The following is a 26,009-nucleotide window of genomic DNA, read 5'->3' as shown; positions in this document are numbered from 1 at the left end:
AATCAATCAATCAACATTTATTTATATAGCACCTTACAACTACCAGAGATTGACCAAAGTGCTTCACAATTCCAGAAATAGATTTAAAAGTAGATTACATATAACACAGTAGGCATAAATATCAGAATTTAATGCTGGACTTACAAACAGTAACAAGTATTCCTGTGGCACAATCTATATTTGAAGTTCACAGAGAAACCTTTTAGAAGCTATGGTGGAAATCTAATGTGAGATGACTGAGACAGAAAGGCAAAAACTAAATACTGGGAATATTTGACCAATCAGAGACATTCAGTGCTGCAATATCAAAAGGTACTGACTCCATGGCAGAGCTTTTTTTTTTTTTTTATCCTCCTAAAAGTGTTTAGGCACCTGAGAAAACTCTGTTGTCCATCAGTCTTTGAAAGGGGTAAACCCACAACCTTTCTATAGGTGAAAATGTGCTAACTTGAGTTCAAGTGAATTGGATGATTATATGGTTGTGTCGCTGTTTGTTGTGTCTCCTTGATAAACCAAAACTACACTACATACTGTAGTGGAGCAATGGAGAAGCACGGCAGCAATACACAACATGCCATTCTACACAGCAACACTGTATTGCCATGAGCTTAGACTACAAACTGTCCCTCCTTAATTTTTTTAATTCCTGTGGTCAAATAAAATAGGAATTTCACCTGAAAAACATGAATTTCACCTGAAAACAATGTGGTTAATATTTAAGTAGCAGCTGCTTAATATCTGACAATGTTACATGAAAGAAAAATGTGGGTGTAACTGTTCTCACAGGAGAAGTGCTCTTTTTTTTCTGGTTTGCTAGTGCTGGCTAAATGCAGAGGGAATTTGGCTTTGAGTAAAACATTGCAGCTTAAGTCCAGCAGACAGCACCATACACAGGAAGATCAAACCACTAAAACATCTCCGAAGCTGCAGTCCAAACAGATTCATGATCCTCAATTTAACATCCTCAAAACTCAACAAATCAAACCATGCCACAAGTGACATTGCAACTAAAATCTCCTTTAAAAATCTTTGAATTTGTGTCCACAAAATAAAGGTTTTTATCTATGTATTTTGTGCATTCATGCATTAAATGTCAGCAGATTAAAGAAGCCAGTTTTTTCCATTATTGTTAAAGAATATAACAGAAAGCCAGCATACTTACATGTAAGTACATGTGTGTGTATCCACACACAGCACAAGAGGAAACCTCCTGGGAAAGATGGGTACACATTTGAGGTAATCTAGCTGTAGTTTGTGTGCACTTAAGTCCGAGGATGAGCTAAGCTTCTGTCTGGTCTTCAGTTTCTTATGGACGTCATCCTTCAGGGGACTTGGATCCTCAACTGTGCTGATATGACAGAGGACGGCTACCTAAATTTTACTCCAGTAGAACTTGACTCTCTTGTTGACAGCACTATAGCTTCAATGCGTACAACACTGGACAATGTTGCCCTGCTGAAAAGGAAGGTAATCAGTCAGAAGAGGTTGGCTCCTTGGTATAATTCACAGCTGCGTGCGTTAAAGCAGACTGCAAGAAAGCTGGAGAGACAGTGGCGTTTCTCTAATTTAGAAGAGTCTCAATTAGTCTGGAAAGATAGTTTAATAACGTATAAGAAAGCACTTTGTAAAGCTAGAACTGCTTATTATTCATTATTGATAGAAGAGAATAAGAATAATCCCAGGTTTCTTTTCAGCACTGTTGCCAGGCTGACAAAGAGTCCGAGCTCTGTTGAGCCATGTATTCCTTTAACTCTCAGCAGTGATGATTTCATGAGATTCTTCATCAATAAAATTGTTTCTATCAGAGAGAAGATTAATGGAATCCTTCCCATTATTATCACTGATGTATCATCAAGTTCAGTAGCTTTAGAAGTATCTTTCGAACCTGAATTGTATTTAGACAGCTTCTGTCCAGTTGATCTTTCTGAACTAACAACAGCAATAGTCTCTTCTAAACCATCAACTTGTATGTTAGACCCAATCCCAACCAGACTGTTCAAGGAGGTTTTCCCCTTAATTGACACTTCCATATTGGATTTGATCAATCGGTCTTTGTTGATAGGATATGTACCTCAGACTTTTAAGGTTGCTGTAATTAAACCTTTACTTAAAAAACCTATTCTTGATTCATAAGTGTTGGCTAATTATCGACCTATATCCAATCTCCCTTTTTTGTCTAAAGTTCTTGAAAAAATAGTTGCAGTTCAACTTTGTGATCATTTACATAGAAATAATCTGTTTGAAGAGTTTGAGTCAGGATTCAGAGTGCATCATAGCACAGAAACAGCACTGGTGAAAGTTACCAATGATCTCCTGTTAGCTTCTGATAGCGGACTTGTTTCTGTGCTTGTCCTGTTGGATCTCAGTGCTGCATTTGATACGATCGATCACAGCATTCTGTTACAGAGACTTGAACATGTTATTGGGATTAAAGGAACTGCATTAGGCTGGTTTAAGTCATATTTATCTGATAGATTCCAGTTTGTTCTTGTAAATGAAGAATCTTCCTCACACATTGGAGTAAGTCATGGAGTTCCTCGGGGTTCTGTGCTTGGACCGATTCTTTTTACTTTATACATGCTTCCATTAGGTAACATTATCAGACAGCATGGCATAAATTTCCATTGTTATGCTGATGATACTCAGCTTTACTTATCTATGAAACCAGATGAAACAAACAGGTTGGTCAGATTACAAGCCTGTCTTAAAGACATAAAGACCTGGATGACTCAGAACTGTCTGCTTTTAAATTCAGACAAAACTGAAGTTGTTCTCTTTGGACCTGAGCGCTTCAGGGAGAAATTGTATAGTTATATAGTTACTCTAGATGGTATTTCCTTGGCTTCTAGTTCTACAGTGAGGAACCTTGGAGTAATTTTTGACCAGAATTTATCATTTGACGCACATATAAAACTGGTTTCTAGGACTGCCTTCTTTCACCTTCGTAATATTGCTAAAATCAGGAACATCCTGTCTCAGGGTGATGCAGAGAAACTAGTTCATGCATTTGTTACTTCAAGATTGGACTACTGTAATTCCTTATTATTGGGCTGTCCCACATACTCTCTGAAAAGCCTCCAGCTGATCCAAAATGCTGCAGCCAGAGTTCTGATGAGAACTAACAGGAGAGATAATGTTTCTCCAGTTTTAGCTTCTCTTCATTGGCTCCCTGTTAAATTCAGAATAGAATTTAAGATTCTTCTTCTCACATATAAAGTTCTTAATGACCGAGCTCCATCATATCTTAAAGATCTAATTGTAAGATATTTTCCTAACAGAGGACTTCGCTCCCAAACTGTAGGTTTACTTGTTGTTCCCAGAGTTTCTAAAAGTAGAATGGGAGGTAGAGCCTTCAGTTATCAGGCCCCTCTCTTGTGGAATAAGCTGCCAGTAAATGTCCGGGAAACAGACACCCTTTCCACTTTTAAGATTAGGCTTAAAACTTTCCTTTTCGATAAAGCTTATAGTTAGGGATGGCTCAGGTAATCCTGAAACATCCCATAGTTAAGCTGCTATAGGCTTAGACTGCTGGGGGACCTCATCTGTCACACCTTTCCTCACTTTGCTTTCTTTTTCCCCCTGTTTAATTTCACAATTGATTTTATGTACATGTGACATTATTGTGGTTATTAACGTATGTTTCCCTGTTCCAACAGATATCCTTTGAATGGCGTTATGGTGTTTTTCCCCCCTCTTTTCTGTCTTCTCAAACCCCAGCTGGTCGAGGCGGATGGCCACCCTTCCCGAGTCTGGTTCTGCCAGAGGTTTCTTCCTGTTAAAAGGGAGTCGTTCCTTTCCACAGTCGCCACAGGCACGCTCAGGATGGGAGATTGGACTGAAGACAAGTTTCGGTGCAATCTGTTGGTTTCCTTAGCTAGGATATTAATTTTTGAATTGGCTCTATATGAATTAATTGGATTATGATTACAATGAATTGAACTCCAATTGGCTTGAATTGGACTATATTACTTAAGTGCCTTGAGATGACAATTGTTGTAATCTGGCGCTATATAAATAAAATTGAATTGAATTGAATTGAACTGGGAGTCCTTCTCAAGTAGTTTTGTCTATGTTTTTCTTTTTTTTCCCACATTAGTAAAGACTTATTTTTTTTCTTTTTGTTTGCCAATGGCCCAAGCTTAAGTCAAAAAGAGGTCTTCAGTCAGTAACCCCATCTGCAGAAAACAAATTTTCACACTGGATTTCATGGGTGGAGTTATGAATATTTAAATGTGGAGAATGTTTTACATTCTACTCTTGGCCTCCCCTGGTCTTCCATGAGTTACATCTTATATTGTTTCAACATTTCCATCTCAGCCAAGACTATTACCAGCTTCCAAAGGGTAAAACAAACTTTGCATTGATATGATCTGGACACTCTTTCCAAGCCTCCATAATCTTTTTTCCCTCAACAGCCATGTTCTTTAAATAATACAAAAATGAGAACAAAAGACTAACACACATATTTGACCACCTTAATACCTTTTCTGCAGTTGACCTGCCACTTTGTATTGTTCTGCTGCCCTCTTCCTTTGCATTGAACATACCCATCCATGTGCCTCCAGCTGTGGAAAAATGCATCTATGTTCACTTTCAAACTGACTTCTTCCCACTTTTACAGAGCAGGTGTTCACTACATGTTAAGCTGCAATAGGTAGTCAGACTTCATCCCTTCATACCACCACAGTGAAGCCACACAACTGGCATGAATCAGTAGGACTGTACCCCTAAGTGTGTCAACAGACAGGCATAATCTGCTTTCTCAGTGCTGAACAGAACAGTCATCAGAACAGCTGGGAAAAAAATAAATAATAAATAAATTAAAGAAAATAATAATAAAAAAAAAATCAGTATCTGAGTCAGGCTCGTGATTATGAAAGTTCATCAATAACTGATTCAACACGTGGGTGGAGGAGCATCAGAGTTAAAATTGTGCCTCAGGTCATAATGACTTCAAAGGGAAAGGACTGTTTAAAAGTTCAAAAGGGTGTGAGCGTATTTTCCAAACTCCTGTTTTCCCTCTACATGCTCTCTGTACCAAATAAGAACTGTAGTATGGGAATCTGATATTAGCTTAAAACTTACAGTATCTGTGTTACAACTCACCAGAATGTTGTCATACTGTATAAATTCAAACTATTTGCTATTACTTTATATATTTCAACTAGAAAATTAGCCTGCAGCTGGGATTAAGGACACTTTGTGTTTTTAAAAAGATTTTTAGGATTCCAGTACTTTGTGTGCCTTGTTATGGAAGAGCTTGATCAACACCTTGTAGGTCTAAGTCTTTCCATCAGGTTAGTTCGGGATCATTAGCAGAGTAACACTTAAATGAAAGAATATTTGCCAATAAACCATAATCTTCAGTATACCATTCCATTCTGAACATTTTGATTTTAGTGGAATGTATATATGTAAATCATTGAAAGACTAATAATCACTGTGTTGCTCAGTTTCATCTGTATATCCTCTCAGCTGGTAAACATGAGATGTAATATCAAAATCATTGACACGTTTGATCATTTCATTGTATTGTTTCTACTGTAGCTCATACCTCAACTATTAAATCCAAAAGAAGAGAAATTACAACTGTTTCACACAGCAGCATCTTTGCTGCAGTTATAATTCACAATTTCATTACAGTGCTGTGTTTATCTGTGAATGTTAATAAGGGGTCTCAGTTCCCCACTGCATCATTTCTGTCCTTCCATCAGTCCATCGGCATTTAGGTCAGAAATTTTTCCCCTCGGCAGTCTTCTCCTTAAGTACCACCTCAGAACGGACGCTGCTCTTCATAACTCTCTGCAGAATCCAGGTGGCCAGGTGGATGGAGACAAACGCCCCGCCAGCCGCCAACAGCCAGTTCCTCCTGAGCCAGCTCTGCGGCTTCATGTTGACTACTCTGTAGGCAAAAGTGGATGAACTTCAGAGAACTATTACAAATTGATCCCTCATTCTTTTCCTTATGAGAAGACAAATGCTTACAGCAAGTACTAAATAAGTCCACTTTTATATAATGCAATATTTGTGGTTATAAAAAGGTTCCAGTCACAACGACTAACAATATCTTTGCAAATTTTCAGACGATGCTATAAAGGTCAGGTATCTGTGATGTACAAAGACTTGAACTGCATCTGTTAATGCATTTCAGAACAGTTACATGGTAAAGCTAATATATAAACACTGGTCTTAGCACAGCCCTGTAGGAAGCTGCTACATGCTTTTGGCTACTATGCACTGCAGCTCAGACGAGCTCTTCACACAAAGTAGTGAACTTATCATTCACAACACCCAACTTAAATTTGTCATTAGCAGCAACATTTTTAGCAGAAAGAAAGTTTAGCTACAGTGGAACCATAATGTGCTAACATGCAGATAAACTCCAACAAACCTTTGATATTAAGCTTGATAATGTTAGATAGAGCATCTATGGTGCTCTGCTGACAGAAAAAGTGAAAAGTCAAACACCCCACGCAGCAGCCCTAAGCACCTGTTTTCCCCACAAATCACAAGAATTGCTCCTGCAAACAATAAGTGTCAGCTGGGTGCTGTGAATGATTAATTCACAGCCAAGTTGATGATAAGAGCAACACTCCTTCTAATATCAGCTGACAATCTGTCACATTATTTATCCTCCATTGTAAGCTTGTTCATAACTTGGATTTGTTTAATTTGTACATTCTTTGAATTACTTGATGGTATTTTATCACTGCTCAATTTTTTTAGCTGACATACATTTTCATCATTTGATTTTTGTTAGCATATACCTCATAGATCGACCCAAACTTTAGATAACAGAATGGAATTGACTCCTGATTGGTTCTTGGATGAAGATGATTAAAGTGGATGATTCCATTGTGTTTAAGTGAGCAGCTCATTTTATTTATTATACAACATGCGAGGCAGAAGACAATGTTTTCCTTTTACAATATGATCCATGAAGTTTGGCTCTTGTTTATGTTTAATGACTGCATCAACACGGGACACTAAGTGCATAACACTACAAATAACTCACTGCAACTATTTTCTTAGGGTAACATCTGGTGGACATAAGAGGAACTACATCTACAAATGTCCTGCATCTGATTTTAACCATTGATGGCCGATTAACCGAGTATACACGTGCAGGGGATGTAAAGAAAGTCATACCTCAATCGGGGTTACTTAGTCTTGGGAGCAGCAGGAGGAGGAAGAGCTGCTGCAGGGGGTGAAACGAAAGCAACAATGCCAGGCTCAGGAATGTAATCCTCTCTGTTCTTGCGCAGCAGTGGATTTCCCTTCAGATTGTACCAGCCCCAGTGAATCAGACCCAGACTTGTGCCCATCACAATCAACACTTTGTAGTTCGTCCAGAACTCCCGCAGACCCATGACTTACAGGTGCTGAGATCATTAATGAAAACAAGTTACCGCCAGGTCTCTGATCACATGGAAAATGTGACGTTATTGTAAGAGAGCAGTTTAAAATAAATAAATAGGAGAGTAAAAGTACATTGCGACCTTCACCATTAGTCCTTACAAGGTCAAAAGTACAACAATGAAATATGATGACAAATAAGCCCGATATCGGGAAATAATTAAAATTTTATTTGACAAATTTAAAAACAATATTTTGAGAAAATATTTCTGCAAATGCAGTGGTTGAGTTCACGTTCAAAATAGGCCTACCGCACAAGTAAGGTAGCCTAAGTTTAAGGTTTATCAACACAAGAATCAACAGTTTTCATGTTCTCACACTGCTGTGTGGTCATTTTTCTGAATAAAATGTTTCTCATCGAAGTTGCAGTTGGACAACATACTGAACAGCAAATAACAGAAAGACTTCTGCAACAATGTAAATATCAGGCAGCAAAGCCAAGGACGTAGATCAGTTCTTTGTCGAGATTTAAGGTATTCGAAATATGGTTACAACACAAAATTATACTATTTCATATCGAACCTCTGCATTTTGAACATCTTGACGACAAATGGCAGTTACCTAACCTGCTAACAGCTGAGAAAGCTAAAATAGCTATCGGGGGCATAATGTTAACAGACAGTTAAACGCCAAGTCAGCCCCGTTCACTGTCTGTCTACAAAGCTCAGTTGGAGAAATTAAACTAAACCAAAAAATACAATGAATAAATGATCTAACTTTTATTGATGTAAGTTAGCTTCTCTCACCTTCAGTGAACAGCGGTTGCTTCCTCCATAGACAAATACACATAGACGCCGCATCGACTGTGGAAGGATGTGCCTAATGCGCCGCCATCTTGGTACAGGTCTAGCAGAGGCAGCGGTGCATGAACACGAAGGAAATAGATACTCCGCAATCTTAAAATAGACTTATTCGCTGAATTTTGGACCGTTTTCCAAACCTATTGATTTGTTAAAAACGTCACACGTGTAGATATCATACAGGGTGCTTGAATATTTTAAAAATGCTGTTTTTCTTCCAGTGAACTTGCCTTAGCATTTCCCTGAAGCTGAACCTCAATCTAATGTTGTGAGTATCTGCATGTAATATTTTTAAAACACATGAGCATCAAGGCCCTGGTCATATTAAAACCTATAAAGCATTTGCTGTTTGCTCTCGACCACTCATTTTAGACACACTGAAACACACTCAAAATACACAACGAGTACACATTAAAGCATACTGGAGTGTGTTATGTCATTGTCACTTAGATTTAGACAGTTTAGCTCATATCCAGAGTGTAAACAGTGGGACTGAGGGATGAAATTAAGAATGTGGGCCAGCTACATCAGTGAATGATGAGTTATAAACATCACTGTATATTTCCATCCATCTTTCCATTACGACCACAATTATGCTTTGCCTGCGTCTCCCACTGTTCTAAGGCCAGAGTGGAGAGTCTGGAGTGTGAGAAGAGGAATAGCATGCTAGCGCAGGGAGAAGAAAACTGCACGCTCAGAGCTGAAAGACAGGTTTGAATGCTACTCGGATACAATGGAAATACTAATTTGAATATTTTATATAGGTCATTTAAATAAAGACCTGAATACACCAGAACGTTTTCTGGGTTCTTTTCGTTCTAACTATGTCTGTCTGTGCTGTCTGACGTTTGACACACAAATCTTGTGAAAACCGAGACACACTTTTGTTGTGTAGAAACACCATTCCTCCACAGATGTAATGTACTGAGCGAGTGGCACTGTACCAAGATGGCTGCCCTGTAGGCACGCCCCTCTAGTGAGCAGTAGCAGTCAATGCGGCATCTATGTATGTATTTCTATGGCTTCCTCGCCGACCATGTTGTGAACCTCTGAAATGAAGGACATCGAGGAGGTGCCTGAAAAATATATCTGGGGTTGTTCACGTTAAATAATTTTTTTAAAAAGCTTTAATATGTACATAGAAATATGAACATAATTATTGCTTTATAAAATTAAAATAATACAACTATATTACCAGTGTATGTAAATTAAAACAAAACTCTGAAATATGTAAAAAAAAAATGTAAACAAACTTTGAAGCCAGGCAAAAATAACAGGCGCCAATATTTATCACACGACTCAAACAGGGGTCCTCTTCATCTCATAATGAAAACTAAACAGCTAGGGTCCAATCGATTAATCAGAAAATCAAAGTTTACATTCCCACTTTAGCTCGCTGCCATCTGACATCCATACTTTTATCATCTATGAAGGGAAACGTCTGTGCGACTTTTCATGTAAACTAGACTGTTTGTGGTTCACTCAGATCATGCCAGTGGTCTCTTATTGCAGCCAACCATTTATTCCGCCGGTCTACGTCCTTTGGGATGCTATCACAGCACAACATATTCCTGGCATCTTTCAAATCTCGCTGATTTTCCTACTCCACTTCTGGTAACGTGACAACGCTGTAACCTGAGTGCTGCAGGCGGACACAAATATGGCGGCGCGAAAATACAGTGACGTCGTGTGGTCCTAATGGATCTACATAGACGTTGCATTGAGCGCTGAATCGTACGTCGACGTCACCACCATTTTGGATGTGGCAAAATGGAGCGATCGGAGAAGATGCCTCATTCATGTGCTGCATGGAAGTGTACCAACCGGTTTACAGTACAAACCAGATCTCATGGCATTACATTTCATAGGTAAGAATAAAATATAACTTTTTAAAATTGTATTTGGCCATTAAAACGTCATTTTACGAACATAATTTGCTGACTTTGTGGCTAATATTATGAAGTTCCGCGCATCATACTGTGGATATCTGCGGTGAAACCATCCTTCAAACAACCAAAAAGTGTTTACTATTTAACTACTCTGACTGTTGTTAGTTGCTTTGCTAACTTTTCTCATACTATGTAGGTTTCCCAAAGATAAAGAGCTGAGAAAGCAATGGGAAACAGCTGTCAGAAGGGAAGGGTTTTCTGCTAGTCCGTCATCTATGCTCTGCAGTGAGCATTTCAGACCGGAGGATTTTGACAGGACAGGTCAGACAGTCAGGATCAGAGCTGGAGTTGTTCCTTCAGTCTTCTGTTTCCCAGGTCATCTCCACAGGGTAGGTGTATCACTTTGCTGTAAGGATACCATAATTCAATGCCACACTATGCTGAAAATGTTTTTTCCCTTTCTGAATGTGAAGGAATCAGTGATGTTTTTTGTATGACACTGTGAGATAATTTCTATATTTTATCCTTCGCTTTAGCCTGTGGTTACCAGGACATCTCAGACCTCAAAGAGGGCTCTGGAGACCCTATCACTGGACTGTTCTAAGCTTGTCCAAGAGGCCGAGCCCCTGCCTCTGCACAATGTTGTGAGTTCTATATGTAATAAGTAGAGATAGATCGATATGTTTTTTTTCAAGCCCGATACCAATTACTAGTAGTCAAGGAGGCTGGAGGCATGTCTAATAAAGTGAAATGAAAACTTAAACAAATAAATAGCTCCCTGAAGTTTTCAACTGTAAATAAAGTTTACCGTTCAAACAAAAACAAAAAGTGCAGGGAGCTCCCAAGGTTCAGCAGCATCTCTTAAAAAGTTAACTGAAAATTTGAATAAATAGCTTCCTGAAGTTTTATAAAGCTAGGCTGCTACATTGCTAACGGTAGCAATAGGAGAGACTCACACTATTCTCTGGTCACCCCTTCAAGTGCTTCCCTGCAATAAAACTGGACTGAATTGAGTTCATTAGGTTTTTATTCACTCACTCACTCACTCACTCACTCACTCACTCACTCACTCACTCACTCACTCACTCACTCACTCACTCACTCACTCACACACACATATACACACACACACACGTCTACTATCACGTACTATTTCCATATCGATATATTCAGCAGCCCGTCTGGAGGGACTGCAAGCTAGTGATGGGATACTCGATTCCTTTTACTGACTCAAGTTTGTATGAGTCACTCACTAAAGTGAATCGGGTTTTTGAGTCACTTGACTGTGGTGGTTTTGAACTTGTCAAAACCACTCCAGTCCCCAAATCATTACAAAAAAAGCTAAAAAGAAGTCTCCAAGGTGAAACATTTATTTTTCTTTCTTTCTCTCTAAATAAATGCAAATAACCAAACAGTAAATTAACATTCAGTGCGAAACAGTGCAAAATTATAATAAAATGTATGAAACTGTGCACAAATAGTACATAAAACAGTAGTGTAAAAAATAATAATATTCTAAGATTCAGCAGTGCACCATTAGAATGAAATAATTATGTACAGAATGAATCAACTCCCGCTTCCTTCAAAATGAAGCCGGGAGGGAGCGAGTGAGCGGTTAGCTGCCTGTGAACTGCGAGTCGAGTATGTTGAGTCCTGAACTGTGCGAAGCAGCGAGTTTCTACAAGCTGGGAGAGAGAGCGAGTGAGCTGTGAACCGCACATCACTACTGCGAGCGAGCAGAGCTGCTGCTTATGCTTCTGTAACGTTATTGGGCTCACAGTAACGTTACTAGTAGTTGTGAGTTGTAGAGGGCTGGGATGTTTATTACAATTTCGGGAGAGTTTGCTGCCTTAATTTACCTTCGAAACATATCTCTTCTCGTCTCTGCCGTGTGCGTGAGCAGTGTGCCTGCACAGCTCTCACTGCTGATTGGCTGTTACCTGCTCTGTGTGTAACCAATCAGATGGTGTTGTGAGTGGGATAATGCTGGAGACAGAGTAGAGACTACAGACATAGAGGCGGGACTGCATCAGAGCCAAAATAACCCGGTTTCAAATTTATCTCTTATCTGTCGTCAGATTGGAAAAAAAAAAGGCAGATGCTGAAAATCGTCCCGGCCGATAATCGGTCGATTCCTAGTTATATGTGCTAGCTATGCCTCAAACAGCTGTGAGCATTATGACCCTGGTTATGTTCAAAGCTCTGGTCACCCCCACCCCCTCATACCCTAACAACACCTCCCATTCTCTGTCACTCTTTCAGACAGACTCACATACACATACATTGAAACATGTCAGTATTGAATCTATATCCTTCTTACACACACGCGCGCACACACACACACAGTGTTGGCAGTACAATTGAGGAGTGATAAGATTGCAAGCACATTGTACTAGTAGAGATGTGATGGACTGTGACTGAGTGATGTAATATAAACATGATTGATAATATTTTCATCCTTGTTTGTATTAGGACCACTCCTATGCTCTGCCTTCATCATATGATGATCTGAGGGCCAGACTCAGGGAAACCCTGGCTAGGATGGAGAGTCTGGAAAGAGAGAGGAGGGCAAAGAACACTGTGAGTGGTCTTCTGCAGGATCTCAGGGTGAAGAAACTAATAAATGAAAAGTTGAAAGAGCAGCTCGATATATATTCGGGTAAGATTGAAATACAAATGTGGAGAAAATTTGAACTTAAGTGTTTAATACTTTCTCTTCATTGTTAAGACTTCAAAGTGATTTCAATGGTACTTACTAATTTGCGTGTGCTAATTGAATTTCAGATCTTCCAATACACCTCCTGTCAAAACAGAGCCACGAATACACCAAAGACCAGAGAGAGTTTGCCATCACTCTCCACTTACATGGTCCGACGGCATACGGCTATCTGAGAGAGACTCTTAATATCAACCTCCCACATCCACATACATTGCAAAGGTATTGTTCATATTATTTTAAACCTTTTTTTCCATGTTAGCTGTGCATATTATTTTATGCTGTTATGACTGAACAGATTGAAAGGTGGACATTCCTGCACCTAGCATTATTAACATCTGCCAATACTGCTTCCAGTGATTATTGATCAGCCAAAAATTCCTGATCAGGGAACCCATATTAAATGACTGCTTCTCTTTCTTACCAAGGTGGCTGAGCTCTGTGGATGCCAAGCCTGGCGTCAGCGGTACGTCTGCACCCACCGCTTTAGCCAGGATCACTTGGAGTTCCTCTGTATTTCAATCAGGGCATCAGGTAGGGATTTCATGTGGTTTGTGTCTATGTATGCATATTATCCGGGTAACTGTATGTGTAAATGTGGTGTTTGTATGTGTTTTAGGGGGCTAGAATAACAATCCCTCAGCCAGCCAGTTCCAGGCCATCTTCTGCCATCTGATGGTGCAGTGTGGTGTGTCTCCAAGCACATCAGGAAATGTGGCAGCACAGGATGAGACCGTGTCCCTGTCTGCTTTTGAGATGTCCTCTTCTCCAGCAGCAGAAGAAACTGAAGAGCTTCCACCACCTTTTGCCATTGTTCCTGCTTTAGTGTGTGACCATAGCTATCTACCAACCCGCTTTGGTGGTCTTTTGGACTGTGGAAGTGGAATGCACTGGTGTACATCTCAGAGTTTGTTGTTTGCCAAATTCTCAAAAAGCTGTCCTGTGATGTGTGCCATCTTGGTTTGGTGACTGATGCTGTACCCGCATCATTTGATCAGAGCTACCACTTGCTCACACAAAAAAAAACAAAGGAGGGCTGATGATTCCTTCTGAGGGCACTGTAAAGGTGGTCAGATCAGCTGAGTGTTTGATTCGCCAGTCAGTGTCAGGGCAAGCTGTCAAAGTGGCCTTGATCTGTCAGTTTGTCAGGGCTGAGATTGGTTCTGAGGATGTGTTTTTTCTGAGGGGGCATTGACAACCACCATTTTGTGCTGATGTCACTTGTTGTGTCTGTCTTCCACAAACTGAGGCTGCACCACATTGCCAAACTGAACACCCTTAAGTTGCAGTGGCAACACACGGAAAAAGCTGTGCAAGAGTATTCTTTTCCAAGGTTTTTAACTTGCACACACACACACACACAGACTGCAATTATATAGCTGTATAGATAAGTGTGTATATATGTTCATCAATGCCCCCCGTGTAGATATAGGTTTATATATGCGATATGTGTATGTATACACCCCCCCCCCCCCCCCCTATACATATATATGTTTATCAATGTCAATCTAAGAACGATTAATCAAAATCAGTTAAATGTAAATGTTAGTGCTCTTTATTCAGAAAACCCTCATGTCACATCTACATTTCAGGATCTGGTTATTATAGACACATTAAATGTTAAATATAAATATTTCAATATTTCTCGTCACAGTGACAGTGTTACACATATTAGAACATTAGAAAAATACATATGTTGGTTTGGTGCTTATGTGATGGTAAATTTTATGTCTCAGGACTAACAAACTCTAATCCACATTAACCATTTGTATCACCCAGACACGCTAATTGTTTTAATCTATTTACCTCTTAATTAACACTCAGACATGATAATTGGTTTAACCTCCTGTTTCTTAATTATCATCAAGACTGCATCCTGCCCCCCCTGGAGGTGTGGTTACACACCGAAAGAACAAAGCCACCTCCTCAGGTATTATCGCTCTGGGTTCCTTTTGTTTCTATCTTTTCATACCATTACCGCTGAATGGTGTGGACTGATCTTTTTCCTTGCAATGAAGAATAAAAACTTAGCCGGCCGGCAGAAAAAGTAAAGTTCTCTATTTCATTGCTTATCAGAGGTATTAGGAAGGAAGCGATAAAAACTTCCATAACACTTACCTATATCCTAAACATAAGGAGTAAACATTTCTAGTCATCACTTTAAAAGTTACATATGTTGTTTTTGGTATCTATTTGTTTCCCAAATATATTAGTGTGTCTTTAGCAAATATCCTTATTTTCCTTTGTTTTTACATTTCTGTCATCACCTCTATCATTTCCTTTACATCACTTCCTTTTCCCTTTCACCTTCTCACCAATTGGCTCTGGTTTTCACCTTCTATCGCTCCCTCATTTATCTGATTGAGTTCACCTGTTCACCCCTTATTTAAAGACTGCACTCCACCTTTGCATGGGGTGGCAGTACTGGTAAGAGCTTTTGGTAAAGTACGCCTTAGTTTTGTCCATCTTTCACGTTGAATCTTATTTCTTTATTGTGGACATTTAAACCTAATTTAATTTATAATATGATTCTGAGTTTTAACTTTACTTTTGCTTTCTTTCAGATTTGAATACCCATGTGTTTGTTTCTTTCCTCTTATCTAATTGAATGAAAATATCCTTATTTTGACAAATAAACCCATTTAAGCTTGAAACTCTTGGACTCCTTACTGCAGGCATTCTTACTGATGCCCTGTGATGATTGTGAAACCCTAATTTGAAACCTCCTATTAAACATTGTGTGAATCTATGAAACCAACAGGTTGGTCAGACTACAAGCATGCCTTAAAGACAAAGACCTGGATGACTCAGAACTGTCTGCTTCTAAATTCAGACAAAACTGAAGTTGTTCTCTTTGGACCTGAGTGCTTCGGGGATAAATTGTCATATCATATATTGTTATATAGTTACTCCAGATGGTATTTCCTTGGCTTCTAGTTCTACAGTGAGGAACCTTGGAGTTATTTTTTACCAGAATTTATCATTTGATGCACATAAAACTGGTTTCTTGGACTGCCTTCTTTCACTTTAACAATATTGCCAAAATCAGGAACATCCTGTCTCAGGGTGATGCAGAGAAACTAGTTCATGCATTTGTTACTTCAAGGTTGGACTACTGTAATTCCTTATTATTGGGCTGTCTCACATATTCTCTGAAAAGCCTCCAGCTGATCCAAAATGCTGCTGATTAGAACTAACAGGAGAGATCATGTTTCTCCAGTTTTAGCTTCTCTTCATTGGCTCCCTGTTAAATTCAGACTAGAATTTAAGATTCTTCTCCTCACATATAAAGCTCTTAATGACCGAGCTCCATCATATCTTAAAGATCTCATTGTAAGATATTTTCCTAACAGAGCACTTCGCTCCCAAACTGCATGTTACTTGTTGCTCCCTGAGTTCTTCAGTTATCAGGCCCCTCTCTTGTGGAATAAGCTGCCAGTAAATGTCCGGGAAGCAGACACCCTTTCCACTTTTAAGATTAGGCTTAAAACTTTCCTTTTTGATAAATCCTGAAACATCCCATAGTTAAGCTGCTATAGGCTTAGACCGCTGGGGGACCTCATCTGTCACACCTTTCCTCACTTTGCTCTCTTTTTCCCCCTGTTTAATTTCTCAAATAACATTATGTACGTGTGACATTATTATGGTCATCAACTTGTGTTTCCCTGTTCCAACAGGTATCTTTTGAATGGTGTTATGGTGTTTTTCCCGCCTTTTTTCTGTCTTCTCAAACCCCAGCTGGTCGAGGCGGATGGCCACCTTTCCTGTGTCCTGTTAAAAGGGAGTCATTCCTTTCCACAGGCGCACTCAGGACGGGAGATTGGACTGAAGACAAGTTTTGGTGCAATCTGTTGGTTTCCTTAACAAGGATATTGTTTTTTTTAATTGGCTCTATATGAATGACTTGGATTATTTTTAAATTAATTAATTGGATTATGATTACAATGAATTGAATTCCAATTGGCTAGAAATAGACTATATTATGTAAGAGCCTTGTTGTAATTTGGCGCTATATAAATAAAACTGAATTGAATATGTGAATAAGAGACATCAACTTAAAGCACTTTGTAAAAAGGCGCCGTATGAAGTTAAGTCCATATCCTTTTTAGTTTACGGGGCAGATCTGCCACATCCTATATGGCAGATGCGCTGACGTAACGCAGCAACAGACCAACCTGCTCAATGAGGCGTTCCACTTTGAATTTCGCAACCTTGATATGATAACCACTTGGATGCTTAATTGCTTCATAATTAAAAGAAGCAATTCATGTTGCTGAGACCATTTATGAATGTTCAATTAAATACCTCTTCTGTCTATTGAGCCTGTCTTTATGTTGACTTTCTTGTAATACTCCTCTTTCATTATCATATTGCAGTTGCCATTATTTGATTTTTCTCCCTCCAAACTATACTTTCGTCTTTGAAAGGTACGAGGGCTTTTCGCCGGCCTGTCTGAGCACAGACTGGTGCTTTTTTACCTGCCTCTAAATAGGCTTCGACAGCTCAAGCCTGAATAACATTCAGGTCTGCTAATATGGTCTTAGCTGCAAATACATACACATCTTTACTTATTGAATTTCCTTATAAGTCCCTAAAAGATAATTATGATATAAGTTAGCTTCTGTTTATAACACACTCAATACAAAATCCAAATCATCTATGCCAGTTGTCAAATCTATTTTCTTCCAAATAGAGTGGCGGTACATTAGAAAGTCTTCCTGTTAATAAACATTTAGAACAATTTTTTAGAGACACCAATTAACCTAACATGCATGTTTTTGGACAGTGGGAGGAAGCCAGAGTACCCGGAGAGAACCCACGCATACACAGGGAGAATATGCAAACTACATACAGAAAGGCCCCAGCTGGTAGTTGAACCTGGAACCCTCTTGCTGTGAGGTGATGGTGCTTCCTCCATAGACACATATACATAGACGCCGCATCAACTGTGGAAGGGTGTGCCTAATGCGCGCCAACTTGGTACAGGGCTAGCAGAGGCAGCGGTGCATGAATTTACGAAGAAAAGAGGTACTCCTCAACCTTAACATAGAATTATTCACTGAATTTTGGACCGATTTCCAAACACATGTAGCTATGATAAAGGGTGCTTGGATATTTTAAAAATGCTGGTTTTCTTCCAGTGAACTTGCCTCAGCATTTCCCTGAAGCTGAACCTCATTCTAATTCTGTGAGTATCTGCATGTAAAATTTTTCAAATACCATATTTTTCAGACTATAAGCTGCGACTTTTTCCCCATTTTTCGACCCTGCGGCTTATATAACAGTGCGGCTTATCTATGGATTTTTACAGCTAACGGCCACTAGGGGGATACCTAAATCTATGGATTTTACCATCCACCATGTTGACGTCACATTTGCTTCAACACACAAGTAGCCGTGCGCACGGGAACGCGGAGGTCCTCTGGAAGCAGACAGAACGACAGCGAGAAAGACGGCCATTTTGAGCGCAAGACAGTTTGTGAGACACCCTCATTATGGAAAACAAACGTAGAAATGCATATGATGCAGCTTTTAAGTTAAAGGCAGTCAATTTAGCAGTAAACGAAGGAAATAGAACCGCTGCACGTAACCTTGGAATCAACGAGTCAATGGTGAGACGTTGGAGACGCCAGCAGGAAGAATTGTCTCAATGCAAAAGTCAAAAAAAGCTTTCAGAGGTCACAAAAGCAAATGGCCCGAACTTGAAGACGTTCTCGAAGATTGGGTGAACACACAAAGAACAGACGGCAGAGGTGTTTCGACCGTGCAGATCCGACTGAAGGCCAAAGCAGTCGCCACCGAAATGAAAATTGAACATTTTAGAGGTGGACCATCCTGGTGTTTCCGATTTATGAAGCGAAAGGGACTGTCCATCAGGGCGCGGACGACTGTGTGCCAGCAACTCCCTCCCAACTACCAGGAAAAAATAACAAACTTTGGCGAATTCACACAAAGAAAGATAGAGGAATACTCCATCGGACCGGACCAGATCATAAATATGGATGAAGTGCCATTAACATTTGACCTGCCTCTCACTAGGACTGTTAACAAGAAAGGTGAATCGTCCGTCACGTTGAGAACCACTGGACATGAGCGAACACATTTCACTTGTGTTCTTGGCTGCACAGCATCTGGAGTGAAGCTTCCGCCAATGGTGATTTTTAAGAGGACTACAATGCCAAAAGAAAAGATCCCAAACGGCATCTCCTTTAAAGTCAACAAGAAAGGGTGGATGATGGAAAGCGTAATGAAGGAGTGGCTGAATGAGTGCTACGTCAAACGCCCTGGAGGATACTTTCGGCAAAAAAAAGCTTTGCTAGTTTTGGACAGTATGAGGGCGCATATAACAGATTCAGTTAAAGCAGCCATCAAGAGCACAAACTCTGTTCCAGCTTTGATTCCTGGGGGCACAACGAAGCATCTGCAGCCACTCGACATCAGTGTCAATCGTGCGTTCAAAGTGGCACTACGCGTTCAGTGGGAGGCGGGGATGACGAGGGGTGATAAATCGTTCACCAAAACGGGTCACATGAGAAAAGCCACCTTTGCACAAGTTTGCGAGTGGATCCTGATGGCGTGGAGGAGTGTAAAAAAATCCACAATCACCAACGGGTTCAGAAAGGCTGGACTGCTGCGTGATGGAGAGGAGGACACCGCCACACCTGAGGCCTTTCAGAGGCTGTTCAATTCCGACAGTGACGAAGAGGAGTTTGTTGGTTTTGAGAGCGACATCGAAAGAGAGGGGAGAGTGGCTGACGAAGCCCTGAACCTATTTGTTTCCGACACGGAAGATGAGGAATTTTGTGGTTTTAGTGCGGAGGAAGAAGACGAAGATGAGGATTAATGACTTGACTTTTCTGGTTACAGCCGTGTACTTCACCAAAGATGAAGAGGAGGGTTACGGTAATAACTTTTCTGGTAGGCTGATAAGCGTTTTTTTTAAGCAGCCGTGTTACTGCAATTTTAGGTTTACTGTCGTGTTACAGGCACTTTATTTGTTGATGATGTTGATGAAGAGGAGGATTACGGTAATAACTTTTCTGGTAGGCTGATAACCGTTTTTTTAAGCAGCCGTGTTACTGCAATTTTAGGTTTACTGTCGTGTTACAGGCACTTTATTTGTTGATGATGTTGATGAAGAGGAGGATTACGGTAATATCTTTTCTGGTAGGCTGATAACCGTATATTTTAAGCAGCCGTGTTACTGCAATTTAGACTTACTGTCGTGTTACAGGCATTTTATTTGTTGTTGTAGCTTTATATGTTCTGTATCTTCTGTAGCTACTATTGCACTAAATGGTTGAAAACGTTATGCAACTTGTGTTGAAATGTTAATAAATATAAGCTTCCCCAAACAGTTGCCTCTTTCCCAACAATCCCCTCTGTGCACGAACCATATGGTAATTAAACATAAAAAACCTGCGGCTTATAGTCAGGTGCGGCTTGTATATGTACAAATAATGCAATTTAGCTTCTGCGGCTTATATTCAGGTGCGGCTAATAGTCCGGAAAGTACGGTGCATGAGAGCATCAAGGCCCTGGTCATATTAAAACCTATAAAGCATTTGCTGTTTGCTCTCGACCACTCATTTTAGACACACTGAAATACACAATGAGTACACATTCAAACATACTGGAGTGTGTTATGTCCCTGTCAGAAACTTACACAACTTAGCTCATATCCAAGGTGCAAACAGTAGGACTCAGGGATGAAATTAAGAATATGGGCAAGCTACATCAGTGATATTATAAACATCACTATATATTTCCATCCCTCTTTCCACGAGGACCATAATTATGATTTGTCTGCTTCTCCCACTCTTCTAAAGGCCAGACTTAGTGAAGCTCTGGCTAAAGTGGAGAGTCTGGAGCGCGAGAAAAGGAATAGCATGATAACCGTGCTTAGTTATGAGTGTATAAGTGTACCGAGCTACAATCCACAGCCCCCCCAGCAATCAGAAGCAGGCAGAGAGGGCCACAAGACCCAGGTCACCAGCAGCCCCCACGGAGCACAGAACCCGGGAAGCCTACCGCAGGGAAAACCACGCATCCACCCAGAAGACTGCAGAGGAAGCCCCCGGACAGAGCCCCCATAAGCATAGGGCAGAAGCCCCCCGGGACCCAGGGGCAACAGCCCCTGCCAGGCCCCAGCCACCCAGACATGGGCCGTGCACCGGACCTGGGCCCCAGGAGCCTGAGTGCCCCCAAACCCCCCGGCAGAGGCCCCACCCAATACCCGAGAGGGCCAGGCGCCCCAGACAGCCACACAGTGGGTCAGCGCCCCAGCGCCCCTGGCCAAGTGCCCCGGGAGTCAAGACGTGCCCACAGGTGGGTGAAGCCGCGTGCATTAGGGAGAGGCAACCCCCCCGCCCACCAGATGCCACTCAGTGCTACCAACCCCCCAAGACCTAATATGTGTGTGTGTGTGTGTGTGTGTCTCTGATAAGTAGTAATGTCTAAGGTGTAAATAAAACAGGGGCGGGGAACTGCAGAGCGCAGCAAAGGGGACCACCTACGTGGCCCCATCCACTACCAAATAAAATATGCTGGATGTTCAGTTTGTAATAGGAGTCAGTTTTGTTGTTTATGAAATTATTTAGGTCAATCCAAAAGACATGAGAGTAGGTACAATCCCCAAATAAATTACACAAATTGTTTCATCCACATTGCCACAAAAGGAACAGTATGTGTCAATATTGATCTTGTATTTTACAAGATGGGTCTTGACTGGATAACATCTATGGAGCAATTTAAATGTAACTTCTCTAACCTTATTTGTAATAAAAAAAATTCCTTGACAAAATCCAAGTGTTCTCCCAATCGATGTCATGATAAATATTATTGCAATAGAAAACGGCTCCAGGTTGAGAAACAATATCTCTTTGAATAATATTTCTAATGCACCGATTAGTGGCTTTATCACTCAGTAAAGGACATAGGTTATCAATATATGTCATTAGGCATTAAACCTGGAATAATACAGTTTTTATCTTTCGGAGCAGACGGCAATAACCTCCTAACTCCATCTGGTATTGCATCAAATACAAAAGAATATTCTCTTGGTGTAACAGGAAAACCATATGTAAAGAAATCCTTCATAATAGTTGACCATTGTCATTCAGCAATTGACTAAAAAGTAAAATTTTATTATCAACACATCTCTTAATATATAAAGATTTGTTCTAAAATCTAAGATCTTGATTGTTCCAAATGAAATATTTATGGAGAGAAAATTTGTGTGAGTACAACATTGACCAGGATAATAAAAGCTGCCTATGAAAGTTGAACAGTTTTATCGGTAACTTGGAAATATTTTAATTGCATCTCAGTAAAAAATGTAATCAGCAAAGTGAGTTAAAAATATGCGCAATAATAAAGTTCCAGATTGAATTGGGATTTTCAAAGAAGAGTTTGATCCATTTCACTTTAAAAGAGGAGTTTAAGGAGGTGAAGTCTGAAAATTTGAGACCACCAGAGCACAACCCATTTATCATGACAATTTTCTTAATGTAATGTATTCTCTTTTTCCAAATAAATTCAAATAATATTCTGTCAGTTTTTGTGCATGCGTTTTGTGAAACATCAAGTGCCATAGCTGTATATATAAGTCTGGAAAGGCCTTCAACTTTGGCTACCAAGGATCTTCCAGTAATGGATAAATCTCTAGGTTAAATCCAAAAGGTTAAAGCCAAAGGTTAAATCTCTGTTGGACTGAAATTATAAGGGGGTTCAAATTTTCAGAGTGTCTAGAGCATTGGTCTTTTTCAATTATAATACCAATATATTTAACATTATTTCAGGGACCCCTGAAATAATAGTATCTGTGCAACTTCTAACAGGAAGAAGCTCACTTTTGGAGATGTTCAGTTTGAGGCCCGAGGCTATTGAGAAAGTGTTAATGACTTTGATTGCTTTACCAACTTGAGATTTATATTTTAAAAAAAGTGTTGTATCATCTGCAAGTTGAGTAATAGACAATGTTCTGCTAACAATAGAGAGACCCAATACATCACTGCTTTTAAAATTAATAGAGAGTAATTAAGAAGGAGTAGATGGGCCAAAATCGGACAGCCTTGACGGATTCCACAATTGATGTCAAATCTTTTAGTAGTGCCATATGGGAGTTTGATTGAACTATTTGCACCTGCATGTAACGTTTTGTCAGATTTTTTAAACATATTCCAAAACCAAAAGTATCAAGTGCTTTAAACATGAATTTGTGTTCAATGAAATCCAAAAACAAATCCCAAAAAAGAATGAAGCTATTATTCGCAATTAATTCTGAATCATCTAAAATATCAATCACCAGTCTTATGTTTTTTGTTATGTGTCTGCCAGTCATGAAACCAGACTGTGTTTCATCAATGATGTCATCAAGTGTATATTTCAACTTTTTAGCTAAACACATAGCAATTATCTTATAATCATTATTCAAGAGCAAAATAGGTCTCCAATTATCTAACAGTAAAGCGTCCTTTTGCGGTTTGGGAACCAAAGTGATTAGCCCTTGAGATAAGGAAGGAGGGAGCTTTTTATTAGCGATGCTTTCTACATAGACTTTATGTAAAAACCGTGATAAATCCTTGGAAAACAATTTATATAACGCTGAGGTCAATCCATAATTTCCAGGACTCTTATTGAGTTTAATTTTTTTAATAGCATCTTCAATATCTAATATTGCAATAGGTACATCACATAAATCATAGTATTGCTAATGCTTTCAACATTACCTAAAGAGTTGAAGAAACATTCCATGTGATTTGTTGATAATTTAGATTCATATAAGTTTTTATAAAATGATTCACAAGTCTCAGAAATCTTTTTGGGGTCATGTATGACAACACCATCCAAAGAAAGTTTGGTCATGCTGCAGAATGTATTATGTCTTTTCTCTAATTTGAAGAAATAGCTGGAGTTTTGCTCTCCCTCTTCAAGCCACTTCCTGCTAGAACGCAGAAAGGCTCCTTTTGCCTGTATAGATTATCTCATTTTAATTGTAGAATTTGAAGTCTGTTCTTGTTATCCTCTGATAAATTTTCAAGAGACTGGGATGATAAAGCGATAATTTCAGAGATCACTTCTAATTCTTCTAGTTTCCTATTTCTAGCTATTTCAGTTCCTCTTTTCATTATAAGGGATCTTAATTCAAATTTAATGAACTCCCAATTTTTCCCAATTTTCAACACATGCCTTATTCCAACTGTCACCTATTTTGAATTTAATTTCCCCTACCAAAGGTTCATTCAATAACAGTGAATTATTTAATTTCCAGTATGAGTTGACTCTCTTAGATTGATGACTGTCAGACATAACCAATTAAAAAAAAATAGTTTTATGATCAGTAGTTTTATGAACTGTATTCAGATAAAGGATCAGATATCAACCAATAATCAATACGGGGCTTTAATGATCCTGACCTTTTTTTCTACATAAATTCTCTAACTGAAGGATTCTCATATCTCCAAATATCAATCAGATGTCATTAGGGTCCGAATGGGATTCTTGTATAAAACAAAAATCAGCATTCAAGCTTTTAACATATAGCAGCAGTGCTTTTCTTTTGGTATTGTCCCCTAAACCTTGACCATTAAAAGAAACAAAAGATAAAGATGAAATTTTGAAATGTAACTAACCTTTACCCTGAGAAAAGGTGCGTAAACAACAGAGAGAAAACAGAACTACTCTGTCTATATATGTGGTACAAAGGTTTTCAGCAGCAACAGCATACTGTATATTTATAAAACAAATAAGAAAAAATCTTTATCCATGATTGTGCCAAATCTTAATTTTTAGTTTACACAAAGCCTCTCTAACCAGCAAGTTAAGGGGAGTCTGACAAGATACACCAAGTGGTATTCTAATTTCACTTCCCACTGTGGACAGACACACTGGGGCTGGGGCAGTCATTTGTACGAGCTGCTTAATTCCCGAGAATCTTATTGTCTCAACAAATTTGTTTGACATGTGAAGGTGAGTAGCATATTGTTGACTTACACAAGTGTATGTGGCTCCAATGTCTACCAACATTAGAGTCGGCTCATCCTCAATTAGAACCTGCAGCATTGGTTCTTCATCAGCTCCCATGATTACAACCAGGAACTGACCCTCCCCTTTAGGATTCTGTTGGCACCCCTAATAACCAAAATTTGGACTCACCCATGGATCTGCCAGGCTCCTTGCTCCAACCCGCAGGGACTGGCCACGGTCATGCTGAATTATTCTGTTTTTTTTGGGTTTGACAGCAAACCGTGACAACACCTCGGACCCAGTATCCAGAGAATTTTTAAACCTCTTAAAATGCTTAGATTTTAAACAGCATGTAGCACAGCCGACCCACAGTAGAGGACACATCCTGGACCTGGTCATAAACTTTGGCCTGTCCGTGGATGTGTCCTCTGTTGTGGACCTTGCTGTGTCTGACCACTACTGTGTGTTTTTTAACATCACCAGTTTTAATCAGAGGGGGCCCCGGTCAGAACGGTGAGGAAACGCTACCTAACTCTTAAAGTGGCTGCAAATTTTATCCAGATTTTACAGAGCAGTCATGCAGAGATTTTACCAGCACCTTGTGATTTTATGGTTGACAATTTTAAAGAAATCTTAAGTCAACGCTGGCTCCTCTTTTAACAAAAACAATTAAGATGAAACCTACACCACCATGGAAAAATGAGGAAACAAAGAAACTGAAAAGAAACTGCAGGAGTGCTGAAAGGAGATGGAGAAAATCCAAACTAACAATTCATAATCAAATTTTTCGGCAACAACTTAAAACCTACAATAATGCAATCAAACAGGCAAGAATTTCCCACTTAAAAAAAACTGATCTCTGACAATAAAAACAAACCCTAATTTCTCTTCTGCACCATTAATCTTTTAACAAACAGTAATTTTAGCAGATCCCATAAAAAAAAATCAGATATTCTCTGTGAGGACTTTGCAGACCACTTCAGGAGTAAAATTGATGACATCAGATCCAGTCTTTTATCTCAACAGTTTTTAGCCGTCACCACACCTGGATCATTGCTTTTACTTGAGGAAACACTGGAGAGTTTTGCCCTGGATGTAAATAATGTGGCACATAATGTCCCTGGGTTCCTTTTATCAAAATTGGAACCTGTCCTGGATCAGTATATCTATCTGGTGGGTTAATATTGGGCCTGTATCTCAGATCATAACTATATCTTTACT

General features: G+C 39.5%; 3 protein-coding genes across 3 annotated transcripts; 1 reads left to right on the top strand and 2 right to left on the bottom strand.

The window, feature by feature from the left end:
• Positions 1 to 5,587: 5,587 nt before the first annotated feature.
• On the bottom strand, positions 5,588 to 5,892 carry LOC140304786 (uncharacterized). The gene has a single exon (XM_072383559.1). It carries the CDS (start codon positions 5,890 to 5,892, stop codon positions 5,731 to 5,733), a length of 162 nt encoding a protein of 53 aa, XP_072239660.1. The 3' UTR covers positions 5,588 to 5,730.
• A 1,268-nt stretch (positions 5,893 to 7,160) lies between these two features.
• LOC140304785 (uncharacterized) lies at positions 7,161 to 7,370 on the bottom strand. Its single transcript, XM_072383558.1, has one exon. It carries the CDS (start codon positions 7,368 to 7,370, stop codon positions 7,161 to 7,163), a length of 210 nt encoding a protein of 69 aa, XP_072239659.1.
• A 2,145-nt stretch (positions 7,371 to 9,515) lies between these two features.
• Positions 9,516 to 17,093, top strand: LOC140304783 (THAP domain-containing protein 6-like). Its single transcript, XM_072383557.1, has 7 exons — positions 9,516 to 10,084; positions 10,302 to 10,494; positions 10,642 to 10,749; positions 12,578 to 12,764; positions 12,890 to 13,043; positions 13,250 to 13,355; positions 13,441 to 17,093. Exons 1-7 carry the CDS (start codon positions 9,987 to 9,989, stop codon positions 13,495 to 13,497), a joined length of 903 nt encoding a protein of 300 aa, XP_072239658.1. The 5' UTR covers positions 9,516 to 9,986; the 3' UTR covers positions 13,498 to 17,093.
• The last annotated feature ends 8,916 nt before the right edge of the window (positions 17,094 to 26,009 follow it).

The sequence above is a fragment of the Leuresthes tenuis genome, unplaced genomic scaffold (assembly GCF_036924035.1).
Source record: "Leuresthes tenuis unplaced genomic scaffold, fLeuTen1.0.hap1 SCAF_4, whole genome shotgun sequence".
In the NCBI taxonomy this organism is placed as follows: Eukaryota; Metazoa; Chordata; class Actinopteri; order Atheriniformes; family Atherinopsidae; genus Leuresthes; species Leuresthes tenuis.
The sequence above is the reverse complement of the archived record's forward strand: the minus strand, read 5'-3'. Positions and strand labels throughout refer to the sequence as shown.